General features: G+C 53.9%; 2 protein-coding genes, 1 long non-coding RNA gene and 1 other non-coding gene across 7 annotated transcripts; 2 read left to right on the top strand and 2 right to left on the bottom strand.

Annotated features, from left to right (window-relative positions):
• Window positions 1–508: 508 nt before the first annotated feature.
• On the bottom strand, window positions 509–2,216 carry NABP2 (nucleic acid binding protein 2; the record flags this gene model as incomplete). The annotated part of the gene is made up of 5 exons (XM_039715755.1): window positions 2,157–2,216; window positions 1,070–1,156; window positions 845–983; window positions 681–752; window positions 509–594 (listed from the first exon to the last, which is right to left on the bottom strand). Coding segments are annotated over exons 2-5 (376 nt in total), but the record flags the coding sequence as incomplete, so codon positions are not given.
• A 202-nt stretch (window positions 2,217–2,418) lies between these two features.
• LOC120505369 lies at window positions 2,419–10,408 on the top strand. Of its 4 annotated transcripts, XR_005628212.1 has the most exons (4): window positions 4,388–4,406; window positions 5,244–5,361; window positions 9,796–9,937; window positions 10,394–10,408. It is a non-coding gene; the product is annotated as an uncharacterized LOC120505369 (long non-coding RNA). The 4 variants fall into 4 exon arrangements; XR_005628210.1 differs by lacking the exons at window positions 4,388–4,406; window positions 10,394–10,408 and adding an exon at window positions 2,419–2,460 and having other exon boundaries at window positions 9,796–9,948; XR_005628211.1 differs by lacking the exons at window positions 4,388–4,406; window positions 10,394–10,408 and adding an exon at window positions 2,596–2,614 and having other exon boundaries at window positions 9,796–9,948.
• A 1,894-nt stretch (window positions 10,409–12,302) lies between these two features.
• On the top strand, window positions 12,303–15,313 carry LOC120505364 (E3 ubiquitin-protein ligase NRDP1-like). The gene is made up of 3 exons (XM_039715752.1): window positions 12,303–12,738; window positions 13,959–14,062; window positions 15,271–15,313. The coding sequence occupies exons 1-3, from the start codon at window positions 12,610–12,612 to the stop codon at window positions 15,311–15,313; spliced, it is 276 nt and encodes a 91-aa protein (XP_039571686.1). The 5' UTR covers window positions 12,303–12,609.
• Window positions 15,314–19,924: 4,611 nt separating this feature from the next.
• TRNAS-CGA lies at window positions 19,925–20,006 on the bottom strand. The gene has a single exon. It is a non-coding gene; the product is annotated as a tRNA-Ser (tRNA).
• Window positions 20,007–20,337: the final 331 nt, after the last annotated feature.

Here is a 20,337-nt window from a genome sequence, read left to right as displayed (position 1 = left end):
AATTTGAGGTAAATTTGAGGTAAATTCGTGGGGATTTGGGGTAAATTTGTGGAAGTTTGAGGTAAATTTGAGGTAAATTCGTGGGGATTTGGGGTAAATTTGTGGAAATTTGAGGTAAATTTGAGGTAAATTCGTGGGGATTTGGGGTAAATTTGTGGAAGTTTGAGGTAAATTTGAGGTAAATTCGTGGGGATTTGGGGTAAATTTGTGGAAATTTGAGGTAAATTTGAGGTAAATTCGTGGGGATTTGGGGTAAATTTGTGGAAGTTTGAGGTAAATTTGAGGTAAATTCGTGGGGATTTGGGGTAAATTTGTGGAAATTTGAGGTAAATTTGAGGTAAATTCGTGGGGATTTGGGGTAAATTTGTGGAAGTTTGAGGTAAATTTGAGGTAAATTCGTGGGGATTTGGGGTAAATTTGTGGAAATTTGAGGTAAATTTGAGGTAAATTTGGGGGATTTGGGGTAAATTTGTGAAAAACGGGGGTGTCCCCGTGCCCGGGCCCGCACTCACCCCCTTGCCCTGGCCCTGCTGCGCCGCGTACTCGGGGTTGGGCTCGCTGAAGTTGGGCACCTCGGAGTAAACCATGCAGAACCTGCGGGCACAGCGCCCGTGGCCGGGCTGCCCCCAGCCCCAAAAACCCCAAAAAACCCCAAAACCCCCCAAAAAACCCCTCCTCACTCTCCAATCTTCTGCAGGTCCCCCCCTCGGCCGGTGTAGAGCGTCAGGCAGCCCTTGAAGACGGAGGCGTAGCTGAGGATGAGGAGGGTGAGGAGCTCAGGGCCGCGCCCCCGGCTGTCCCCGGCTGTCCCCAAGTGTCCCCAGGGTCCCCAAGGTCCCCGTACCCCTTGGTGAGGCGGATGATGTCCCCGGGCTGGATGAGGTTGCCCACGTCGTCCCACACGGAGATGTTGATGCTGCCGGTCTTGTCGGCCACCTTGCACGTCCTGACCTCGTGGCCGTCCTTGGTCTTGGTCACCCGGCCTGGAGGGGACAGGAGGGGACAGGGGGGGTCAGAGGGGACCCCAGGGGCCCCACGGGGCTCGGGGACAGCCCGGGGTGGCACTCACCCGTCTCCAGCACGATGAAGATGAGGTTGAGGTTCTTGAGGCCGGGCTTGACGTCCTTGACAAGGGTCTCGGAGCTCATGGTGGCACCTTGGGGACAGGGAATGAAACCTTGGGGACAGGGAATGGCACTTTGGGGACACCCAGGGGCACCTTGGGGACAGGGAATGGCACTTTGGGGACACCCAGGGGCACCTTGGGGACAGTGGTGGCACCTTGGGGACACCCAGGGGCACCTTGGGGACAGGGAATGAAACCTCTGGGGGCAGGGAATGGCACCTTGGGGACACCCAGGGGCACTAAGGGGACACAGAATGGCACCAAGGGGACAGTGGTGGCACCTTGGGGACAGGGAATGGCGCCTTGGGGACAGGGAATGGTGCCTTGGGGACACCCAGTGATACCAAGGGGACACCCAGGGGCACCTTGGGGACAGGGTGTGGCACCAAGGGGACAGTGATGGGGAATGGTGCCTTGGGGACACCCAGTGATACCAAGGGGACACCCAGGGGCACTAAGGGGACAGGGTGTGGCATCCCTGGGGACAGTGATGGGCACCCAGGGGACGCCCAGTGGCACCCCCAGGGACACGGAGCGGCACCTTGGGGACAGCGGAGACCGAGGGGACAGCGGGCACAGGATGGGCTCCGGGGACCGGGGGGACACCGGCGGTGGCAGCCCCGGGACCGACCGGGATGGGACACCGGGACACCGGGAGGGGACCCGGGGGTGGCACCGGGGGTGGCCCACGGGGACATCGCTGCCGGCACGGGGACCGCGGGACGGGAGCACCGGGAGCACCGGGAACGCCACCGGAGGAACGAGACACCGGGCACGGCAAGGCCAGGGCAGCACCGCGCGGGGGACGGAACAGCGCGAGCATCCCCGCGGGGCACCGGGACCGCCGGGACACCGGGAACGGAACGCGGGAACGGGGCTACGCACGGACGGCGCTCCGGGGCCACCGGGGCCGGGAGCAGGACCGGGACAAGGAGCAGAACCGGGAGCAGAACCGGGGCCGGGGCCGGGAGCGGGGCCGCCCTCCCGCCCGTCCCGCCGCCAGGGGGCGCTCGCCCCTCCCGCCGCTCACCGGGCACGGCGCCGCCGCCGCCGCGGCCGCTCCCGGAAGTCCGCGAGCGCAGCCAATCAGAGCGCGGGGAGGAGCGTGACGAGCGGCACCGCCAACCAATAGCGATGCAGAAAGGGCGGGATTATGAGGATAAGCCACGCCCACTCAGCGCCTCCTCTACCACCGAGTTCCGGCCCGCGCGGCCGGAGCGGCACTTCCGGTGCGGCACTTCCGGCGCGGCGGGGCCGGGCGGCGGCACCGGGAGGAGGCCGCGGCCGCCGCTGAGCCCCGAGGGGCGCTGCTCGGGGCTCCCGGGGCGGCCCCGGTAACACCGGGAGAACCGGAGAGGCGGCGGGGGGAGGAGGGGGAGGATGCACGGAGAGAACGGGGGGGGAAGGGTTGGAGGAGGAGCCGCGGGATGGTGGCGGCGGCGGGGAACGGAGCGGAGCCACCGGGGAGGGGAACCGGGAACGGCTCCGGTGGGAACGGGAGAGCGGGGAGGGAATTGGGGAAATCCCGGGAATTTGGGGAACGGCGAGGATTTGGGGAAATCCCGGGAATTTGGGGGAAACATCCCGGGAAATGGTGGGAATAATTCGGGGGAAATTCGGAGAAATTTTGGGGGAATTTGGAGGAATTTTGGGAATAATTTAAAGGAATTTTGGGGAAATTTTGGAAAATTTTGGGGAAATTTGGGGAAATTTTGGGAGAATTTTGGGAGTTTTTGAGAATCTGGGGGAATTTTGAGGATTTTTTAAATTTTGGGGAAATTTGGGGAAATTATGGGGAATTTTTTGAGGATTTTGGGGAATTTGGGGGAGATTGTGGATTTTGGGGGAATTTAAGGGAAATTTTGAGAGATTTGGGGAATTGTTGGGGATTTTTTTTATTTTTGGGGGAATTTAGGGGAAATTTAGGGAATTTTGGGGCATTTTTGGGGAAATCTTGGAGGCTTTTTTTGAATTTTGGGGGAAATTTGTGGAAATTTGGGGGAATTTTGGGGAGATTGTGGATTTGGGGAAATTTTAGGGGAAATTTTGGAGATGTTTGGGGGAATTTTGGGGACTGAATTTTGGGAATAATTTAAAGGAATTTTGGGGAAATTTTGAAGAATTTGGGGAAAATTTGGGGAAATTTTGGGGGAATTTTGAGGAATTTTGGGAAAATTTTGAAGAATTTTGGGAATAATTTAAAGGAATTTTGGGGAAATTTTGAAGAATTTGGGGAAAATTTGGGGAAATTTTGGGGGAATTTTGAGGAATTTTGGGAAAATTTTGAAGAATTTTGGGAATAATTTAAAGGAATTTTGGGGAAATTTGGGGAAATTCTGGGGGAATGTGGGGAAAATTTGGGAAATTTTTGGGAGTAATTTAAAGGAATTTTGGGGAAATTTTGAAGAATTTTGGGAATAATTTAAAGGAATTTTGAGGAATTTTGGGAATAATTTCAAGGAATTTTGGGGAAATTCGGAAGAATTTTGGGAATAATTTAAAGGAATTTTGGAGGAATTTTGGGAATAATTTAGAGGAATTTTGGGGAAATTTAGAAGAATTTTGGGAATAATTTAAAGGAATTTTGGGGAAATTTGGAGGAATTTTGGGAACAATCCCAGAAAAAATCTTGGGATAACTCAGAGGAGTTTGGGGAGGAATTTTGGGAATAATTTAAAGGAATTTTGGGGAAATTTTTGAAGAATTTTGGGAAAATTTGGGGAATTTTGAGGAATTTTGGGAAAATTTTGAAGAATTTTGGGAATAATTTAAAGGAATTTTGGGGAAATTTGGAGGAATTTTGGGAACAATCCCAGAAAAAATCTTGGGATAACTCAGAGGAGTTTGGGGAACAATCCCCAGGAGTTCAGGGGTCGGGCTGGAAGAATTTGGGGGAAATTTGGGGGAATTTGGGAAAAATCCGGAAGAATTTTGGGAAAATCCAAAAGAATTTGGGGGAAAATCCAGAGGAGTTTTTGGGGAAGATTCCAGAGAAATTTGGGGGGAAATCCAAGAGAATTTGGGAAAAATCTGGAGAAATTTGGGGGAAAAATCCTGAAAAATTTGGGGGGGAAATCCAGAGGAATTTGGGGAAGATCCAAAAGAATTTGGGGGAAAATCCGAAATAATTTGAGGGAAAATCCAGGAAAATTTCCAGGAATTTTTAGCAGGATCGGGAGGGGCTGCAGAGCTGGGAATGGGGCTGGAATTCCCAAATTCCTGGATCCCACTGGGCTGGAATTCCCAAATTTCTGAGCTTTGATCCCACTAAGAATCTGGGGTGAGATTCCCAAATTTCAGAGTGTGAATCCCAAGGGAATGGGGCTGGAATTCCCAAATTTCTGATCCCTCTGGGCTGAAATTCCCAAATTTTTCAGTGTGAATCCCAAGGGAATGGGGCTGAAATTCCCAAATTCCTGATCCCTCTGGGCTGAAATTCCCAAATTTCCAAGCCTGAATCCCACTGAGCTGAAATTCCCAAATTTCTCATTGTGAATCCCAGTGGGAACAGGGCTGAAATTCCCAAATTTTTCATCCCACTGGGCTGAAATTCCCAAATTTCTCATCCCTCTGAGCTGAAATTCCCAAATTTCTCATTGTGAATCCCAGTGGGAACAGGGCTGAAATTCCCAAATTTTTCATCCCACTGGGCTGAAATTCCCAAATTTCTGAGTGTGAATCCCAGTGGGAACAGGGCTGAAATTCCCAAATTTTTCATCCCACTGGGCTGAAATTCCCAAATTTCTGAGTGTGAATCCCTGTGGGAATGGGGCTGAAATTCCCAAATTTCTGATCCCTCTGAGCTGAAATTCCCAAATTTCTGATCCCTCTGAGCTGAAATTCCCAAATTCCTGATCCCTCTGAGCTGAAATTCCCAAATTCCTGATCCCTCTGGGCTGAAATTCCCGAATTTCCGAGCCCGGCTCCCTGCCCAAGGCTGCCTGGGGGCTCCATTATCCCCAAAATTCCCAAATTCCCACACCAGGGGGGGAGTTCCTCCTCCCCGCTGGGAATTCCGGGTGGGAATCGACGTTTCCATGGAATCCCGTCCTGGGGGGGGCAGCACCTCCCCCTCCCCTGCTGATTTTCCCGTTTTTTTCCTCTTTTTTGGGGTCAGATCGGCGCTGCAGGACCTGCTGGCCGGGAGAGGAGAGGGAAAATGGGAGAGATCCGGGAGGAATTCCGTGCAGAGAGCGAGGCCCCGCGCGCTGCCAGGAGCTCGTCTGCCGCGGGAGGTAACGGCCCGTGGGGGGTTCTTCCAGTATTTCCTTTTTCCATGGGAATTCCTGCAGTCCTTCCTTTTATCCCATGGGAATTCCTGCAGTCCTTCCTTTTTTCTGGGAATTCCTTCAATCCTTCCTTTTATCCCATGGGAATTCCTTCAATCCTTCCTTTTTCCATGGGAATTCCTGCAGTCCTTCCTCTTCTGGGAATTCCTTCAATATTTCCTTTTATCCCATGGGAATTCCTGCAGTCCTTCCTTTTTCCATGGGAATTCCTTCAATCCTTCCTTTTATCCCATGGGAATTCTTCCAATCCCTCCTTTTTCCATGGGAATTCCTGCAATCCCTCCTTTTTTCTGGGAATTCTTCCGCTGTTTCCTTTTTCCCATAGGAATTCTTCCACTGTTTCCTTTTTTCTGGGAATTCTTCCAATCCTTCCTTTTTTCCATGGGAATCCCTTCAATCCTTCCTTTTTTCCATGGGAATTCTTCCACTGTTTCCTTTTTTCTATGGGAATTCTTTAAATTCTTCTTTTATCCCATGGGAATTCCTTCAATCCTTCATTTTACCCATGGGAATCCCTTCAATCCTTCTTTTTTCTATAGGAATTCCTTCAGTCCTTCCTTTTCTTGTGGGAATTTTTCCAATCTTTCCTTTTTTTCCATGGGAATTCCTTCAATCCTTCATTTTACCCATGGGAATCCCTTCAATCCTTCTTTTTTCTATAGGAATTCCTTCAGTCCTTCCTTTTCTTGTGGGAATTTTTCCAATCTTTCCTTTTTTTCCATGGGAATTCCTTCAATCCTTCTTTATTCCCTAGAAATTCCTCCAATCCCTCCTTTTTTCCTTTTCCCTTTTCCATTTCCAATCCTTTCCTTTTTCCTTTTTGGGAATTCCTTCAATCCTTCCTTTTTTCCATAGGAATCCCTTCAATTCTTCTTTTATCCCATGGGAATTCCTTCAATCCTTCTTTTTTTCATTTTCCCTTTTCTTTTTCCAATTCTTTCCTTTTTCCTTCTTTGGGAATTCCTCCAATCCTTCATTTTTCCCCATGGGAATTCCTTCAATCCTTTTCCTTTTCCTTTTCCTTTTCCTTTTCCTTTTCCTTTTCCTTTTCCTTTTCCTTTTCCTTTTCCTTTTCCTTTTCCTTTTCCTTTTCCTTTTCCTTTTCCTTTTCCTTTTCCTTTTCCTTTTCCTTTTCCTTTTCCTTTTCCTTTTCCTTTTCCTTTTCCTTTTCCTTTTCCTTTTCCTTTCCTGCCTTCTGCTGAAATCCTTTCTCTATTCTTTTTAGTATAGCTTTAGTATAGTATTTTTAATATAATATACTATCACAATACAATAAATCAGCCTTCTAAGAAATATGGGGTCAGATTCATCTCTTCCCTCATCCTGGGACCGATGAACACAATGACACAGGGCTGTCTGGAAAATCCTGGAGTTTCCCATTTCCTCTGGGCTTCCCATTTCCAAGGCCGGGCATTGCTGGATTCCCAGCCTGGTTTAAGTGGGGCAGAGAATGTGAGTGGAAGGGGAAAGATATTGTATTTGTGGGGTGCCCCGATGAAGGCAGGAATGACGAATCTGACTCCGTGTGTTCAGAAGGCTCATTTATTATTTTATGATACTATCTTATATTAAAGAATACTAAACTATACTAAAGAATACAGAAGGGATACTTACAGAAGGCTAAAAAGATAATAATGAAACTCATGACTCTCTCTGGAATTCCCGGGGTGGGCACAGCTGGAATTCCTGAGGTGGGCACAGCTGGAATTCCCGGGGTGGGCACAGCTGGAATTCCTGGTGTGGGCACAGCTGGAATTCCTGAGGTGGGCACAGCTGGAATTCCTGGTGTGGGCACAGCTGGAATTCCCAGGGTGGGCACAGCTGGAATTCCTGAGGTGGGCACAGCTGGAATTCCCGGGGTGGGCACAGCTGGAATTCCTGGTGTGGGCACAGCTGGAATTCCTGAGGTGGGCACAGCTGGAATTCCTGGTGTGGGCACAGCTGGAATTCCCAGGGTGGGCACAGCTGGAATTCCTGGGGTGGGCACAGCTGGAATTCCTGCCCTGCACAGCTGGAATTCCTGCCCTGCACATCTGGAATTCCGTGTTCCCCGTGTCCTCCCCCCTCTCCTGCCCCTCCCGGGGCGGGGACTCCTTACCGGGCCTTTGTCACCCTTTGTCACCTCCCTGTCACCTCCCGGTGTCCTCCCCCCTCTCCTGCCCCTCCCGGGGCGGGGACTCCTTACCGGGCCTTTGTCACCCTCTGTCACCCTTTGTCACCCTTTGTCACCGCCCTGTCACCCTTTGTCACCGTTTGTCACCCTTTGTCACCGCCTTTGATGTCGGGGAGGGCCGCGGGAGCAGCAACGGCCGGGGCAGAGCTCAAGGCCGGCCCTGGAGGTGGGAAATTCCCGGGAATGAGGTGGGAATTTCCCGGGAATGAGGTGGGAATTTCCCGGGAATGCCGAGGGGAAGGGACAGAGGAAGGAATTTCCCGGGAATGCCGGGCTGGGAACGCTTCCGTTCCGTTCCCGGCTCTGCAAACCAAACAAAGCACCCCAAAAAGCACCCCAAAAACCCCGAATCAAACCCACAACTGGGAAATGTGGGATTGGGGTTAGGGCTAGGGTTCCCAGGATCAGGATTAGGATTTGGGGTTCCCAGGATCAGGGTCAGGATTTGGGGTTCCTAGGGTCAGGATTTGATGCCGGGCTGGGAACGCTTCCGTTCCCAAAGCTCGGCGTGGCCAGCTCTGCAAACCAAACAAAGCACCCCAAAAACCCCAAATCAAACCCACAACTGGGAAATGTGGGATTGGGGTTAGGGCTAGGGTTCCCAGGATCAGGATTAGGATTTGGGGTTCCCAGGATCAGGATTAGGATTTGAGGTTCCCAGGATTAGGGTTAGGGGTTCCCAGGATTAGGATCTAGGGTTCCCAGGATCAGGATTAGGATTTGGGGTTCCCAGGATCAGGATCAGGATTTGGGGTTCCCAGGATTAGGGTTAAGGGTTCCCAGGGTTAGGGGTTGCCATGGCTTTGGGAAAACCCAAAATGCTCCAAAGGACCCAAATTCCTCCCCATCCCTGACCCCAGGGAGCTCCAGAAGAGACAGGTTTGACTCAAAAACTCTTCTCAACCCTTTCCATGCAGGACCTTGGACTTCAAACCCTGGTAGATCCCAATCCCAGGGGCTGGAGTGGCTCTGGGAAGACCCAAAACCCCCAAGGGACCCAAATTCCTCCCCACCCCTGATCCAAGGGACCCCCACAAGAAACAAGTTTGATTCAAAAACCCTTTCCCTGTAGGACTTTGGCATTCAAACCCTATTAGATCTTAGATCCCAGTCCCAGGAGCTGGAGTGGCTCTGGGAAGACCCCAAACCCCCAAGAGCAGGGAGCTCCAGAAGAGACAGGTTTGACTCAAAAACTCTTCTCAACCCTTTCCATGCAGGACCTTGGACTTCAAACCCTGGTAGATCCCAATCCCAGGGGCTGGAGTGGCTCTGGGAAGACCCAAAATCCTCAAGAGACCCAAATTGCTCCCCATCCCTCACCCAAGGGACCACAAGAAGGGACAGATTTGACTCAAAAACCCTTTTCATGCAGGACCTTGGACTTCAGATCCCAATCCCAGGAGCTGGAATGGCTCTGGGAAGACCCAAAACCCCCAAGGAACCCAAATTCCTCCCCATTCTGCCCCAAGGGACCCCAAGCTCTGGGAAGACCCAAAACCCCCAAGGAACCCAAATTCCTCCCCGTCCCTGCCCCAGAGGAGCTTCAAAATGAACGGGTTTGACTCAAAAACCCTTTCCATGCAAAAACCCTCTCCTTGGACTTCAAACCCCAATCCCAGGGTCTCTGGGAAGACCCAAAACCCCCAAGGGACCCAAATTCCTCCCCACCCCTGATCCAAGGGACCCCCACAAGAAACAAGTTTGATTCAAAAACCCTTTCCCTGTAGGACTTTGGCATTCAAACCCTATTAGATCTTAGATCCCAGTCCCAGGAGCTGGAGTGGCTCTGGGAAGACCCCAAACCCCCAAGAGACCCAAATTCCTCCCCATTCTGCCCCAAGGGACCCCAGGAAGAGAGAGATTTAACTCAAAATCCCTTTCCTGCAGGACCTTAGACTTCAAACCCTGGTAGATCCCAGTTCCTGGGGCTGGAATGGCTCTGGGAAGACCCCAAACCCCCAGGAGACCCAAGTTCCTCCCTATTCCTGGCCCATGGAAGCTTCAGAATAAATGGGTTTGTCTCAAAAACCCTTTCCATGCAAAAACCCTTTCCTTGGACTTCAAACCCCAATCCCAGGGTCTCTGGGAAGACCCCAAACCCCCAAGGGACCCACATTCCTCCCCGTCCCTGCCCCACAGACCCCGTTGCAGGCGGGCCTGGCCCAGCCGTGGCTCCCTCGGGGTCCTGAGCCGTGCCCGCCCCGCAGGGTTCTGGCGCCGGTGACAGCGATGGGGTATGATGTGGCACGCTTCCAGGGGGACGTGGACGAGGACCTGATCTGCCCCATCTGCAGCGGGGTCCTGGAGGAGCCGGTGCAGGTAGGGCCCACCTGGGCACCGGGGGTGCAGGTGGGACCCAGCTGGGACACGGTGGGTGCAGGTGGGACCCACCTGGGACATGGTGGGTGCAGGTAGGGCCCACCTGGGACATGGACTCACCTGGGCACTGAGGTGGGACATGGTGGGTGCAGGTAGGACCCACCTGGGCACCTGGGTGGGGTCTGGGGGTGCAGGTGGGAGCCACCTGGGCACTGGGATGGGGTCTGGGGGTGCAGGTAGGACCCATCTGGGACATGGTGGGTGCAGGTGGGACCCAGCTGGGCACCAAGGTGGGACATGGTGGGTGCAGGTAGGACCCACCTGGGCACCTGGGTGGGGTCTGGAGATACAGGTGGGACCCAGCTGGGCACTGGGATGGGGTCTGGGGGTGCAGGTAGGACCCATCTGGGACATGGGGGGTGCAGGTGGGACCCACCTGGGCACTGGGGGTGCAGGTGGGACCCACCTGGGACATGGTGGGTGCAGGTAGGGCCCACCTGGGCACCGGGGGTGCAGGTGGGACCCAGCTGGGCACCAAGGTGGGACATGGTGGGTGCAGGTAGGACCCACCTGGGCACCTGGGTGGGGTCTGGGGGTGCAGGTGGGAGCCACCTGGGCACTGGGATGGGGTCTGGGGGTGCAGGTAGGACCCATCTGGGACATGGTGGGTGCAGGTGGGACCCAGCTGGGACATGGTGGGTGCAGGTAGGACCCTCCTGGGCACCAGGGTGGGACATGGTGGGGTGCAGGTGGGTCCCACCTGGGACATGGTGGGTGCAGGTGGGACCCTCCTGGGCACCAGGGTGGGACATGGTGGCGTGCAGGTAGGACCCAGCTGGGACATGGTGGGTACAGGTATGACCCAGCTGGGACATGGTGGGTGCAGGTAGGACCCAGGTGGGCACCACAGTGGGATCTGGTGGTGGTTCTGGGCTCGGGGGTGTTGGGATGGGGTGTGGGGGGTCCTGGGAAGGGTTTGAGCAGCTCAGGTGGGGGTCAGCTCAGGTGGGGGTCAGCACAGGTGAGAGGTCACAGGGGAGGGGTCAGGACAGGTGAGGGATCCCCCATCCTGGGGAAGGAGTGGAGGTGGCACTGGGGGTTGTTCTGGGGATTGGTTCCATCTTGGCTCTGGGGGTCCCTCCACCCCATCGCGGGGTTCCCCCACCCCATCCTGGGGGTTCCTCCACCCCATCCTGGGGGGGTTTCCCCAGCCCATCCTGGGGGTTCCCCACCCCATCCCGGGGTTCCTCCACCCCATCCCTGAGGTTCCCCCATCCCGGGGGTTCCTCCACCCCATCCTGGGGGGGTTTCCCCATTCCATCCTGGGGGTTCCTCCACCCCATCCTGGGGGTTCCCCCACCCCATCCTGGGGTTCCCCCACCCCATCCTGTGGGTTCCCCCAGCCCATCTTGGGATGGGGTGGACTCGGGATGGGCACTGGGGTGGACATGGGATGGGCACTGGGGTGGGGATGGTCATAGGATGGGGATGGACACATAGAACAGGCACAGGATGGGCACTGGGATGGACATAGGATGGCATCAGAATGGGCACTGGGATGGACACGGGATGGGCACTGGGATGGACATGAGAAGGGCAGTGGGATGGACATGGGGTGGGCACTGGGGTGGACATAGGATGGCATCAGGATGGGCACTGGGATGGACACAGGATGGACATAGGATGGAATCAGGATGGGCACTGGGGTGGACACGGAATGGTCCTGGGGTAGGGATGGACACGGGATGGGCACTGGGGTGGGGATGGTCATAGGATGGGGATGGACACGGGATGGGCACTGGGGTGGACACGGGATGGGGATGGACACGGGATGGCCCGGGGGTGGACATGGGATGGGCACTGGGTGACCCTGGAATGGACGCAGGGTGGACATGGGATGGACACAGAATGAGGATGGCTCTGGGATGGGCACAGGAATGGGCACTGGGACGGACATGGGGTGGGGATGGACACAAGATGGGCAGTGGGATGGACATGGGGTGGGGATGGGCATAGGATGGGGATGGACACATAGAACAGGCACAGGATGGGCACTGGGATGGACACAGGAATGGCCTTGGGATGGACACAGGATTGCACCAGGATGGGCACAGAAATGGGCTCTGGGATGGGCACAGGATGGCACCAGGATGGGCACAGGAAGGGCCCTGGGATGGCACACCTCCAGGACAGGGACAGGGTGGCCATCAGCAGGAATTCCCTCCTGGAAAGGCCTGTCAGCCTTTAGAACTGCTCAGGAAGGCAGCAAAGAAAAAAAAATCCCCAAATCCTCCCCCAGCCTGCCACTCAGACCCCTCCCCGTCTTTCCACACCTCTGGAAGGTGCAAACCGGATGGGCACTGGGATGGACACAGGATGGGGGACGGACATGGAATGGCCCTGGGAAGAGCACAGGAATGGGCACTGGGATGGGCACAGGATGGCACCAAGATGGGCACAGGAAGGGCCCTGGGATGGCACACCTCCAGGACAGGGACAGGGTGGCCATCAGCAGGAATTCCCTCCTGGAAAGGCCTGTCAGCCTTTAGAACTGCTCAGGAAGGCAGCAAAGAAAAAAAAATCCCCAAATCCTCCCCCAGCCTGCCACTCAGACCCCTCCCCGTCTTTCCACACCTCTGGAAGGTGCAAACCCCCCTAATTTGGGGTCTCCACCTTCTTTCCTGGCTCCTGGCAGGTTGGAGATGCCCAAGGACGAGCTGCCCAACCACAACTGCATCAAGCACCTGCGCTCGGTGGTGCAGCAGCAGCAGACGAGGATCGCCGAGCTGGAGAAAACCTCGGCCGAGCACAAGCACCAGCTGGCAGAGCAGGTGGGCAGCAGCACCTGGAGGGCAGGTTTGGGGTGGTGGGGGCCGAAATCCCAAAAAAAAAAGGGCAAAAAAGTGACTGGGGGAAGGTGTGGCACTGTGGGAATGGGCTGGGCCATGCTGGGTGCTCTAGAAATCCCAAAATCTCAAAAAAAGGTCCCCAAAAAAAGGTTGTGAGGAGGTGTGAGTTGATTGGGCTGGCCGAGCAGGTGGGCAGCAGCACCTGGAGGGGGCTGGGGAGGGCAGGTTTGGGGTGGTGGGAGCCAAAATCCCCAAAAAAAATGGGGGAGAAGTGGCTGGGGGAAGGTGTGAGCTGAGTGTGGGTCTGTGGGATTGGGTTAGGCCATGCTGGGGGCTCTGCAAATCCCAAAATAATAAAACATTCTCAAAGAAATCCCCCAAAAACCAGGAGAAATGCAATGAGGGGAAGGTGTGGGCTGAGTGTGGCTCTGCAGGGGTTGGTTGAACTCCAGGATTCGGCTGGGAAAAGGCAGATTTGGGGTGTTGGAAGCCAAAATCCCAAAAAAAAAAGGAGGAGAAACGACTGGGAGAAGGTGTGGGCTGAGTGTGAGTCTGTGGGATTGGGCTGGGTCATGCTGTGGGCTCCAGAAATCCCAAAATAATAAAAAAATCCCCCCAAAAATATTAAAAAAAAGGGCTGTGGGGAGGTGTTGAGTGTGGCTCTGCAGGGGTTGATCGGGCCACAGTGGGGGCTCCAGAAATCAAAAAATCCCCAAAAACCAGGAAAAAATGTAATGAGGGGAAGGTGTTGGGTGAGTGTGGCTCTGTGGGAATGAGCTGGGCCACACCGGGGACTCCAGAAATCCCAAAATCCAAAAAAAATCCTTTAAAAATCCCCAAAAATACAGGAAGAAATGTGCTGAGGGGAGCGGTGGGTTGAGTGTGGCTCCGCAGTAATTTTTAATGTTGTAAAAGATCTGATTTATTTAAGGGATATAAGTTAAACCTGGTAGTAATTATTATTTATTGTTGTAATAAGTTCTAAAGTCTTCATTTGAAGTTTTAATTTATATTTGCATTTATTATCTTTGTAATGTTAAAAAAAGGGTGAAAAGCACGGGGCAGGTTTGGGTTGTTGGGCGCCAAAATATGGGAAAAAACAAGGGTCACTTTTTGGTGCTTGGACACCAAAATCCCCATCAAAAAAGGAAAAAAAAAGTGTTTTTTTCTATTCTAAATCCCATTTTTCCCTGCCTTGGCAGAAGAGGGACATCCAGCTGCTCAAGGCCTACATGAGGGCGATCCGCAGCGTCAACCCCAACCTGCAGAACCTGGAGGAGACCATCGAGTACAACGAGATCCTGGAGTGAGTGCGGCGTTTCTGAGGGAAAGCTGCTGTTTTTCGAGGGAAATTCCTTTCTTTCTGAGGGAAATTCGTCATTTTTTGAGGGGAATGTGTAGGTTTTGGAGGGCAATTTTTAATTTTTTGAGGGAAATTTATCGATTTTCGAGGGAAATTTGTAGGTTTTGGAGGGGAATTTTTATTTTTTTGAGGGAAATGCATTGATTTTTGAGGGAAATTTGTTGGCTTTTCAGGGAAAGTCATCAATTTTTGAGGGAAATTCATCGATTTTTGAGGGAAATTTATCGATTTTTGAGGGAAATTTGTAGGTTTTGGAGGGCAATTTTTAATTTTTTGAGGGAAATGCATTGATTTTTGAGGGAAATTTGTTGGTTTTTCAGGGAAATTAATCAATTTTTGAGGGAAATTCATCGATTTTCGAGGGAAATTTGTAGGTTTTGGAGGGGAACTTTTAATTTTTTGAGGGAAATGCATTGATTTTTGAGGGAAATTTGTAGGTTTTGGAGGGGAATTTTTAATTTTTTGATGGAAATTCGTCATTTTTGAGGGAAATTCATCGGATTTTGAGGGAAATTAATCGATTTTTGAGGGAAATTTGTTTATTTTTGAGGGAAATGTGTAGGTTTTGGGGGTTTTTTTGAAGGATTTTTGTTGTTTTTTGGGGGAAATTGGTCATTTTCTGAGGGAAATTTGTCATTTTCTTAGGGAAATTAATCAATTTTTGAGGGAAATTTGTAGGTTTTGGGGAGGAATTGGTAATTTTTTGAGGGAAATTTGTTGTTTTTTGAGCTGGCTGACCCCCCCAATCCCACCCCAAAACCCCATCCCTGAGCCGCGCGTGTCCTCCCAGGTGTGTTAACCCCCAAAATCCCACTCCAAACCCCCATCCCTGACCCCATAATGCCCCCTAAGGTGGGTGAATAGGAATTGGTAATTTTTTGAGGGAAATTTGTTGTTTTTTGAGCTGGCTGACCCCCCCAATCCCACCCCAAAACCCCATCCCTGAGCCGCGCGTGTCCTCCCAGGTGTGTTAACCCCCAAAATCCCACTCCAAACCCCCATCTTTGACCCCATTATGCCCCCTAAGCTGGGTGAACCCCCACAATCCCACCCCAAACCCCCATCCCTGACCCCTCTGAGTGTCTTGAGCTGACTGAACCCCCATTAATCCACGATCCCACCCCCTCCCTGACCCCATTATGCCCTCTAAGGTGGGTGAACCCCCACAATCCCACCCCAGACCCCCATCCCTGACTCCATTATGCCCCCTAAAGTGGTTGAACCCCCACAAATCCATGATCCCACCCCATCCCTGACCCCATAATGCCCTCTCAGGTGGGCGAACCCCCCACAAATCCACGATCCCACCCCATCCCTGACCCCTCTGAGTGTCCTGAACCCCCACAATCCCACCCCAAACCGCTCTCCCTGACCCCATTATACCCTCTAAGCTGACTGAATCCCCACAATCCCACCCCAAACCCCCATCCCTGACCCCTCTGAGTGTCTTGAGCTGACTGAACCCCCATTAATCCACGATCCCACCCCCTCCCTGACCCCATTAAGATCTGAGAAAAATCCACCTTGGGATGGCAGGGGTTTGCTGGAATTGGGTTTTTTTGGTCATGGAGTGGAGGAGATCTGAGAAAAATCCATCTTGGGATGGCAGGGGTGTCCTGGACTTTTTCCCTCATGGCATGGAGGAGATCTAAACAAAATCCACCTTGGGATGGCAGGGGTGTCCTGGACTTTTTCCCTCATGGCATGGAGATGTGAAAAAAATCCACTTTGGGATGGCAGGGGTTCCTGGACTTGGGATTTTTGCTCATGGTATGGGGGAGATAAAAAAAAAAATCCATCTTGGGATGGCAGGGGTGTCCCAGAATTGGGTTTTTTTGGTCATGGAGTGGAGGAGATCTGAGAAAAATCCACCTTGGGATGGCAGGGGTTTCCTGGAATTGGGTTTTTTGCTCATGGTATGGAGGAGATCCAAAAAAAATCCATCTTGGGACAGCAGGGGTTTCCTGGAATTGGGTTTTTTTGGTCATGGAGTGGAGGAGATCTGAGAAAAATCCACTTTGGGATGGCAGGGGTGTCCTGGACTTTTTCCCTCATGGCATGGAGGAGATCCAAAAATCCACTTTGGGATGGCAGGGGTTCCTGGACTTGGGTTTTTCCCTCATGGCATGGAGGAGATCCAAAAAAATCCACCTTGGGATGGCAGGGGTTTGCTGGAATTGGGTTTTTTTGGTCATGGAGTGGAGGAGATCTGAGAAAAATCCACCTTGGGATGGCAGGGGGTTCCTGGAATTGGGTTTTTTGCTCATGGTATGGAGGAGATCCAAAAAAAATCCATCTTGGGACAGCAGGGGTTTCCTGGAATTGGGTTTTTTTGGTCATGGAGTGGAGGAGATCTGAGAAAAATCCACTTTGGGATGGCAGGGGTTCCTGGACTTGGGTTTTTCCCTCATGGCATGGAGGAGATCCAAAAAAATCCACCTTGGGATGGCAGGGGTTTGCTGGAATTGGGTTTTTTTGGTCATGGAGTGGAGGAGATCTGAGAAAAATCCACCTTGGGATGGCAGGGGTTTGCTGGAATTGGGTTTTTTGCTCATGGTATGGAGGAGATCCAAAAAAAATCCACCTAGGGACAGCAGGGGTTTCCTGGACTTTTAGGGTTTGTGATTTTCCCTCATGGCGTGGAGGATATAAAAAAAAATCCACTTTGGGATGGCAGGGGTGTCCTGGACTTGGGTTTTTTGCTCATGGAGTGGAGGAGATCTAAACAAAATCCACCTTGGGGTGTCAGGGGGTTCCTGGACTTTTAGGGTTTGTGATTTTCCCCCATGGCATGGAGGAGATATGAGAAAAATCACTGGTTCCACCACCTCAGGATGGCGGGGGTTTCCTGGAGTTGGATTTTTAGGGGTTGTGATTTTTGATCATGGCGTGGCGATCCCAAAAAAAATCCTCGGGACAATGGGGGTTTCTTGGACTTGGATTTTTGGGGTTGTGAAAAAAATCCACCTCAGGACAATGGGGGTTTCCTGGACTTGGATTTTTGGAGTTGTGGAAAAAATCCACCTCAGGACACTGGGGGCTTCTTGGACTCAGATTTTTGGGGTTCCCCCTTGATTGGACCCGTGAGGAACCCAGCTCGGCCATTTCAAGGAGAGGAGGAGTGGGGGCTCCAGGCACTGCCAGACCCCTCGGGGGTCCCCCAAATCCCAGCCCTGCTGCCCAGCAAGCTCCATCCTCTGCAATTTCCACCTGGCCTGGTGTCCCCAAGCCTGGAGTGAGGGGTCCTTGGCCTTGGGGACCCTCCTGTGAGGGGTCCTTGGCCTTGGGGACCCTCCTGTGCCCCTCACTTCGTGCATGCCCCATTCCCTGGGATCATCTCCCACCTCCTCCCAGTCCATTTTTGGCTCTGCTTTCTCCACCCTTGGTGTTATTTTTCCAGACACTCGTGATTGTGGTTCTGTTTTTTTTTTTGACTTTTTCTTATTTTTACTCCCCCTTTTTATTTGATTTTCCAAGTACCCTGGGCAGGCCCCTCTGGCCTGAGGCTGTGGGACTCGTTGGGAATTTAATTTATTTGCATTTATTTTGATTTTTTTTTTTTTACCATTGTTTCTCCTCCGGTGTCGGTCCCGGCAGATCCGGCGGGAGGCAGGATTGAAGTGATCAATAAACAGAATTCTGGTTGCTTTATCCCCTTTTTGGGGGTCTCCTCCTGCACCCCAAAACCCTCCCCGTGTCGGGGGGCTCAGTCTTGGGGTAAAAATGGGTGGGTTTGGGGCTGTTCTCCCCATGTTGGGGGGATCAATAAATGTCACTCCTGGGAGGGAATGGGGGTGGCCGAGGGTCCTGGGGGGTTTCCCCTGCCCCAAAGCCCCCCAGATGTGCTCCCCAAAAAGGATGAAGCTGTCCCCCTTGTTCCCACCCCTAAAAGAGCAGGGACCAGAGTGGGGTCCCCACTTCTGCCCTTAAAAAAGAGAATAGAGGGGGGTCCCGACTGCTCCCACCCCAAAAAGAGCTGGGACTGGGGGGTCCCCACCCCAAAAAGAGCTGGGAATGGAACTTGGGGGTCCCCACCCCAAAAAGAGCTGGGTCCAGAGTGGGGTCCCCACTTCTGCCCTTAAAAAAGGGCAGAGAATAGAGGGGGGTTCCGACTGCTCCCACCCCAAAAAGAGCTGGGGCCAGAGAGGGGTCCCCACTTCTGCCCTTAAAAAAGGGCAGAGAATAGAGGGGGGTTCCGACTGCTCCCACCCCAAAAAGAGCTGGGGCCAGAGAGGGGTCCCCACTTCTGCCCTTAAAAAAGGGCAGAGAATAGAGGGGGGTTCCGACTGCTCCCACCCCAAAAGGAGCTGGGAATGGGGGGTCCCCACCCCAAAAAGAGGTGGGAATGGAACTGGGGGGTCCCCACCCCTAAAAGAGCTGGGACTGGGACTGGGGGGTCCCCACCCCAAAAGGAGCTGGGAATGGGGGGTCCCCACCCCTAAAAGAGCTGGGACCAGAGTGGGGTCCCCACTTCTGCCCTTAAAAAAGGTCAGAGAATAGAGGGGGGTCCTGACTGCTCCCACCCCAAAAGGAGCTGGGAATGGGGGGTCCCCCCCCCTAAAAGAGCTGGGACCAGAGTGGGGTCCCCACTTCTGCCCTTAAAAAAGGTCAGAGAATAGAGGGGGGTCCTGACTGCTCCCACCCCAAAAAGAGCTGGGATTGGGGCTGGGACGGGGGAGAGGGGGTCCCTGCTGCTCCCACCCCAAAAAGAGCTGGGATTGGGGCTGGGACGGGGGAGAGGGGGTCCCTGCTGCTCCCACCCCAAAAAGAGCTGGGATTGGGGCTGGGACGGGGGAGAGGGGGTCCCTGCTGCTCCCACCCCAAAAAGAGCTGGGATTGGGGCTGGGACGGGGGAGAGGGGGTCCCTGCTGCTCCCACCCCAAAAAGAGCTGGGATTGGGGCTGGGACGGGGGAGAGGGGGTCCCTGCTGCTCCCACCCCAAAAAGAGCTGGGATTGGGGCTGGGACGGGGGAGAGGGGGTCCCTGCTGCTCCCACCCCAAAAAGAGCTGGGTCCAGAGTGGGGTCCCCACTTCTGCCCTTAAAAAAGGTCAGAGAATAGAGGGGGGTCCCCAGTGGTCCCACCCCAAAAAGAGCTGGGATTGGGGCTGGGACTGGGGAGAGGGGGTCCCTGCTGCTCCCACCCCAAAAAGAGCCGGGATTAGAGGGCGTGCCCCATTGTTCCCACCCCAAAATGAGCTGGGACTGGAACTTGGGGGGGGTCCCTGCTGCTCCCACCCCAAAAAGAGCCGGGATTAGAGGGGGTGCCCCATTGTTCCCACCCCTAAAAGAGTCGGTACCGGGTTTTGGGGGGTCCCGACTGCTCCCACCCCTAAAGGAGCCGGGATTTTAGGGGATTCCCCGTTGTTCCCACCCCTTAAAGAGCCGGTACCGGAGCTTGGGGACTCTCCGATCCTCCTGCCGTTAAAGGAACCGGTACCGGAGGCGGAGGGTGTGTCATCCCCGATGTCTCCGCCGTTAAAGCAGCCGGTACCGGAGGCTGCGGGTGTGTGTTCCCGCCCTTAAAAGAGTCGGTACCGGAGGCTGCGGGTGTGTGTTCCCCGGTGTTCCCGCCCTTAAAGGAGCCGGTACCAGCGGGCGGGAAGCTCCGTGATGCTCCCGCGGTTAAAACAACCGTTACCGGAGGCTGAGTGTGAGTCATCCCCGGTGTTCGCGCCCTTAAAAGAGCCGCTACCGTACCTTGGGGAATCTATGGTGCTCCCGCCATTAAAAGAGCCGGTACCCGGTGTGCTCGCCGTTAACGGAGGAGCTCACGCGTGTCCCCCAGCAGCAAAAAGCGAGCGTCGCGTCACGGACAGGATTCGAACCTGTGCGGGGAAACCCCATTGGATTTCGAGTCCAACGCCTTAACCACTCGGCCACCGTGACTCTCGCGCCTCCGTCCGCCGCGCTCTGCATAGACCCGGCCCCGCCGCCGCTCCCGGCCCCGCCCCGCCCGGTGCCCGGTGCCCGGTGCCCGGTTTGGTGCAAAATGCACCGGACACCGGGCACGGCGTGGTGCTCAAGGCCCGGTGCTCAAGGCCCGGGGCCCGGTGCTCGGTGCCCGGTTTGGTGCAAAATGCACGGTGCACGGCTTGGTGCTCAAGATCCGGGGCCCGGTGCTCGGTGCTCGGCCTGGTGCTCAGTGCCTGGTGCTCGGTGCCCGGTTTGGTGCAAAATGCACGGTGCACGGCTTGGTGCTCAAGATCCGGGGCCCGGT

Source organism: Passer montanus, unplaced genomic scaffold (genome assembly GCF_014805655.1).
Source record: "Passer montanus isolate IOZ18808 unplaced genomic scaffold, ASM1480565v1 scaffold348, whole genome shotgun sequence".
Classification (NCBI taxonomy): domain Eukaryota; kingdom Metazoa; phylum Chordata; class Aves; order Passeriformes; family Passeridae; genus Passer; species Passer montanus.
Note: the sequence above shows the minus strand (reverse complement) of the source record. Positions and strands in the feature narration are given on the sequence as shown.

Coding starts and splice junctions, on each gene's coding strand:
- LOC120505364 (XM_039715752.1), top strand. CDS start 12,610: ATGCCCAAGGACGAGCTGCCCAACCACAACTGCATCAAGCACCTGCGC. Junction 12,739..13,958: donor AGCACCAGCTGGCAGAGCAG/GTGGGCAGCAGC, acceptor CTGCCTTGGCAG/AAGAGGGACATCCAGCTGCT. Junction 14,063..15,270: donor GAGTACAACGAGATCCTGGA/GTGAGTGCGGCG, acceptor ATGCCCTCTAAG/GTGGGTGAACCCCCACAATC.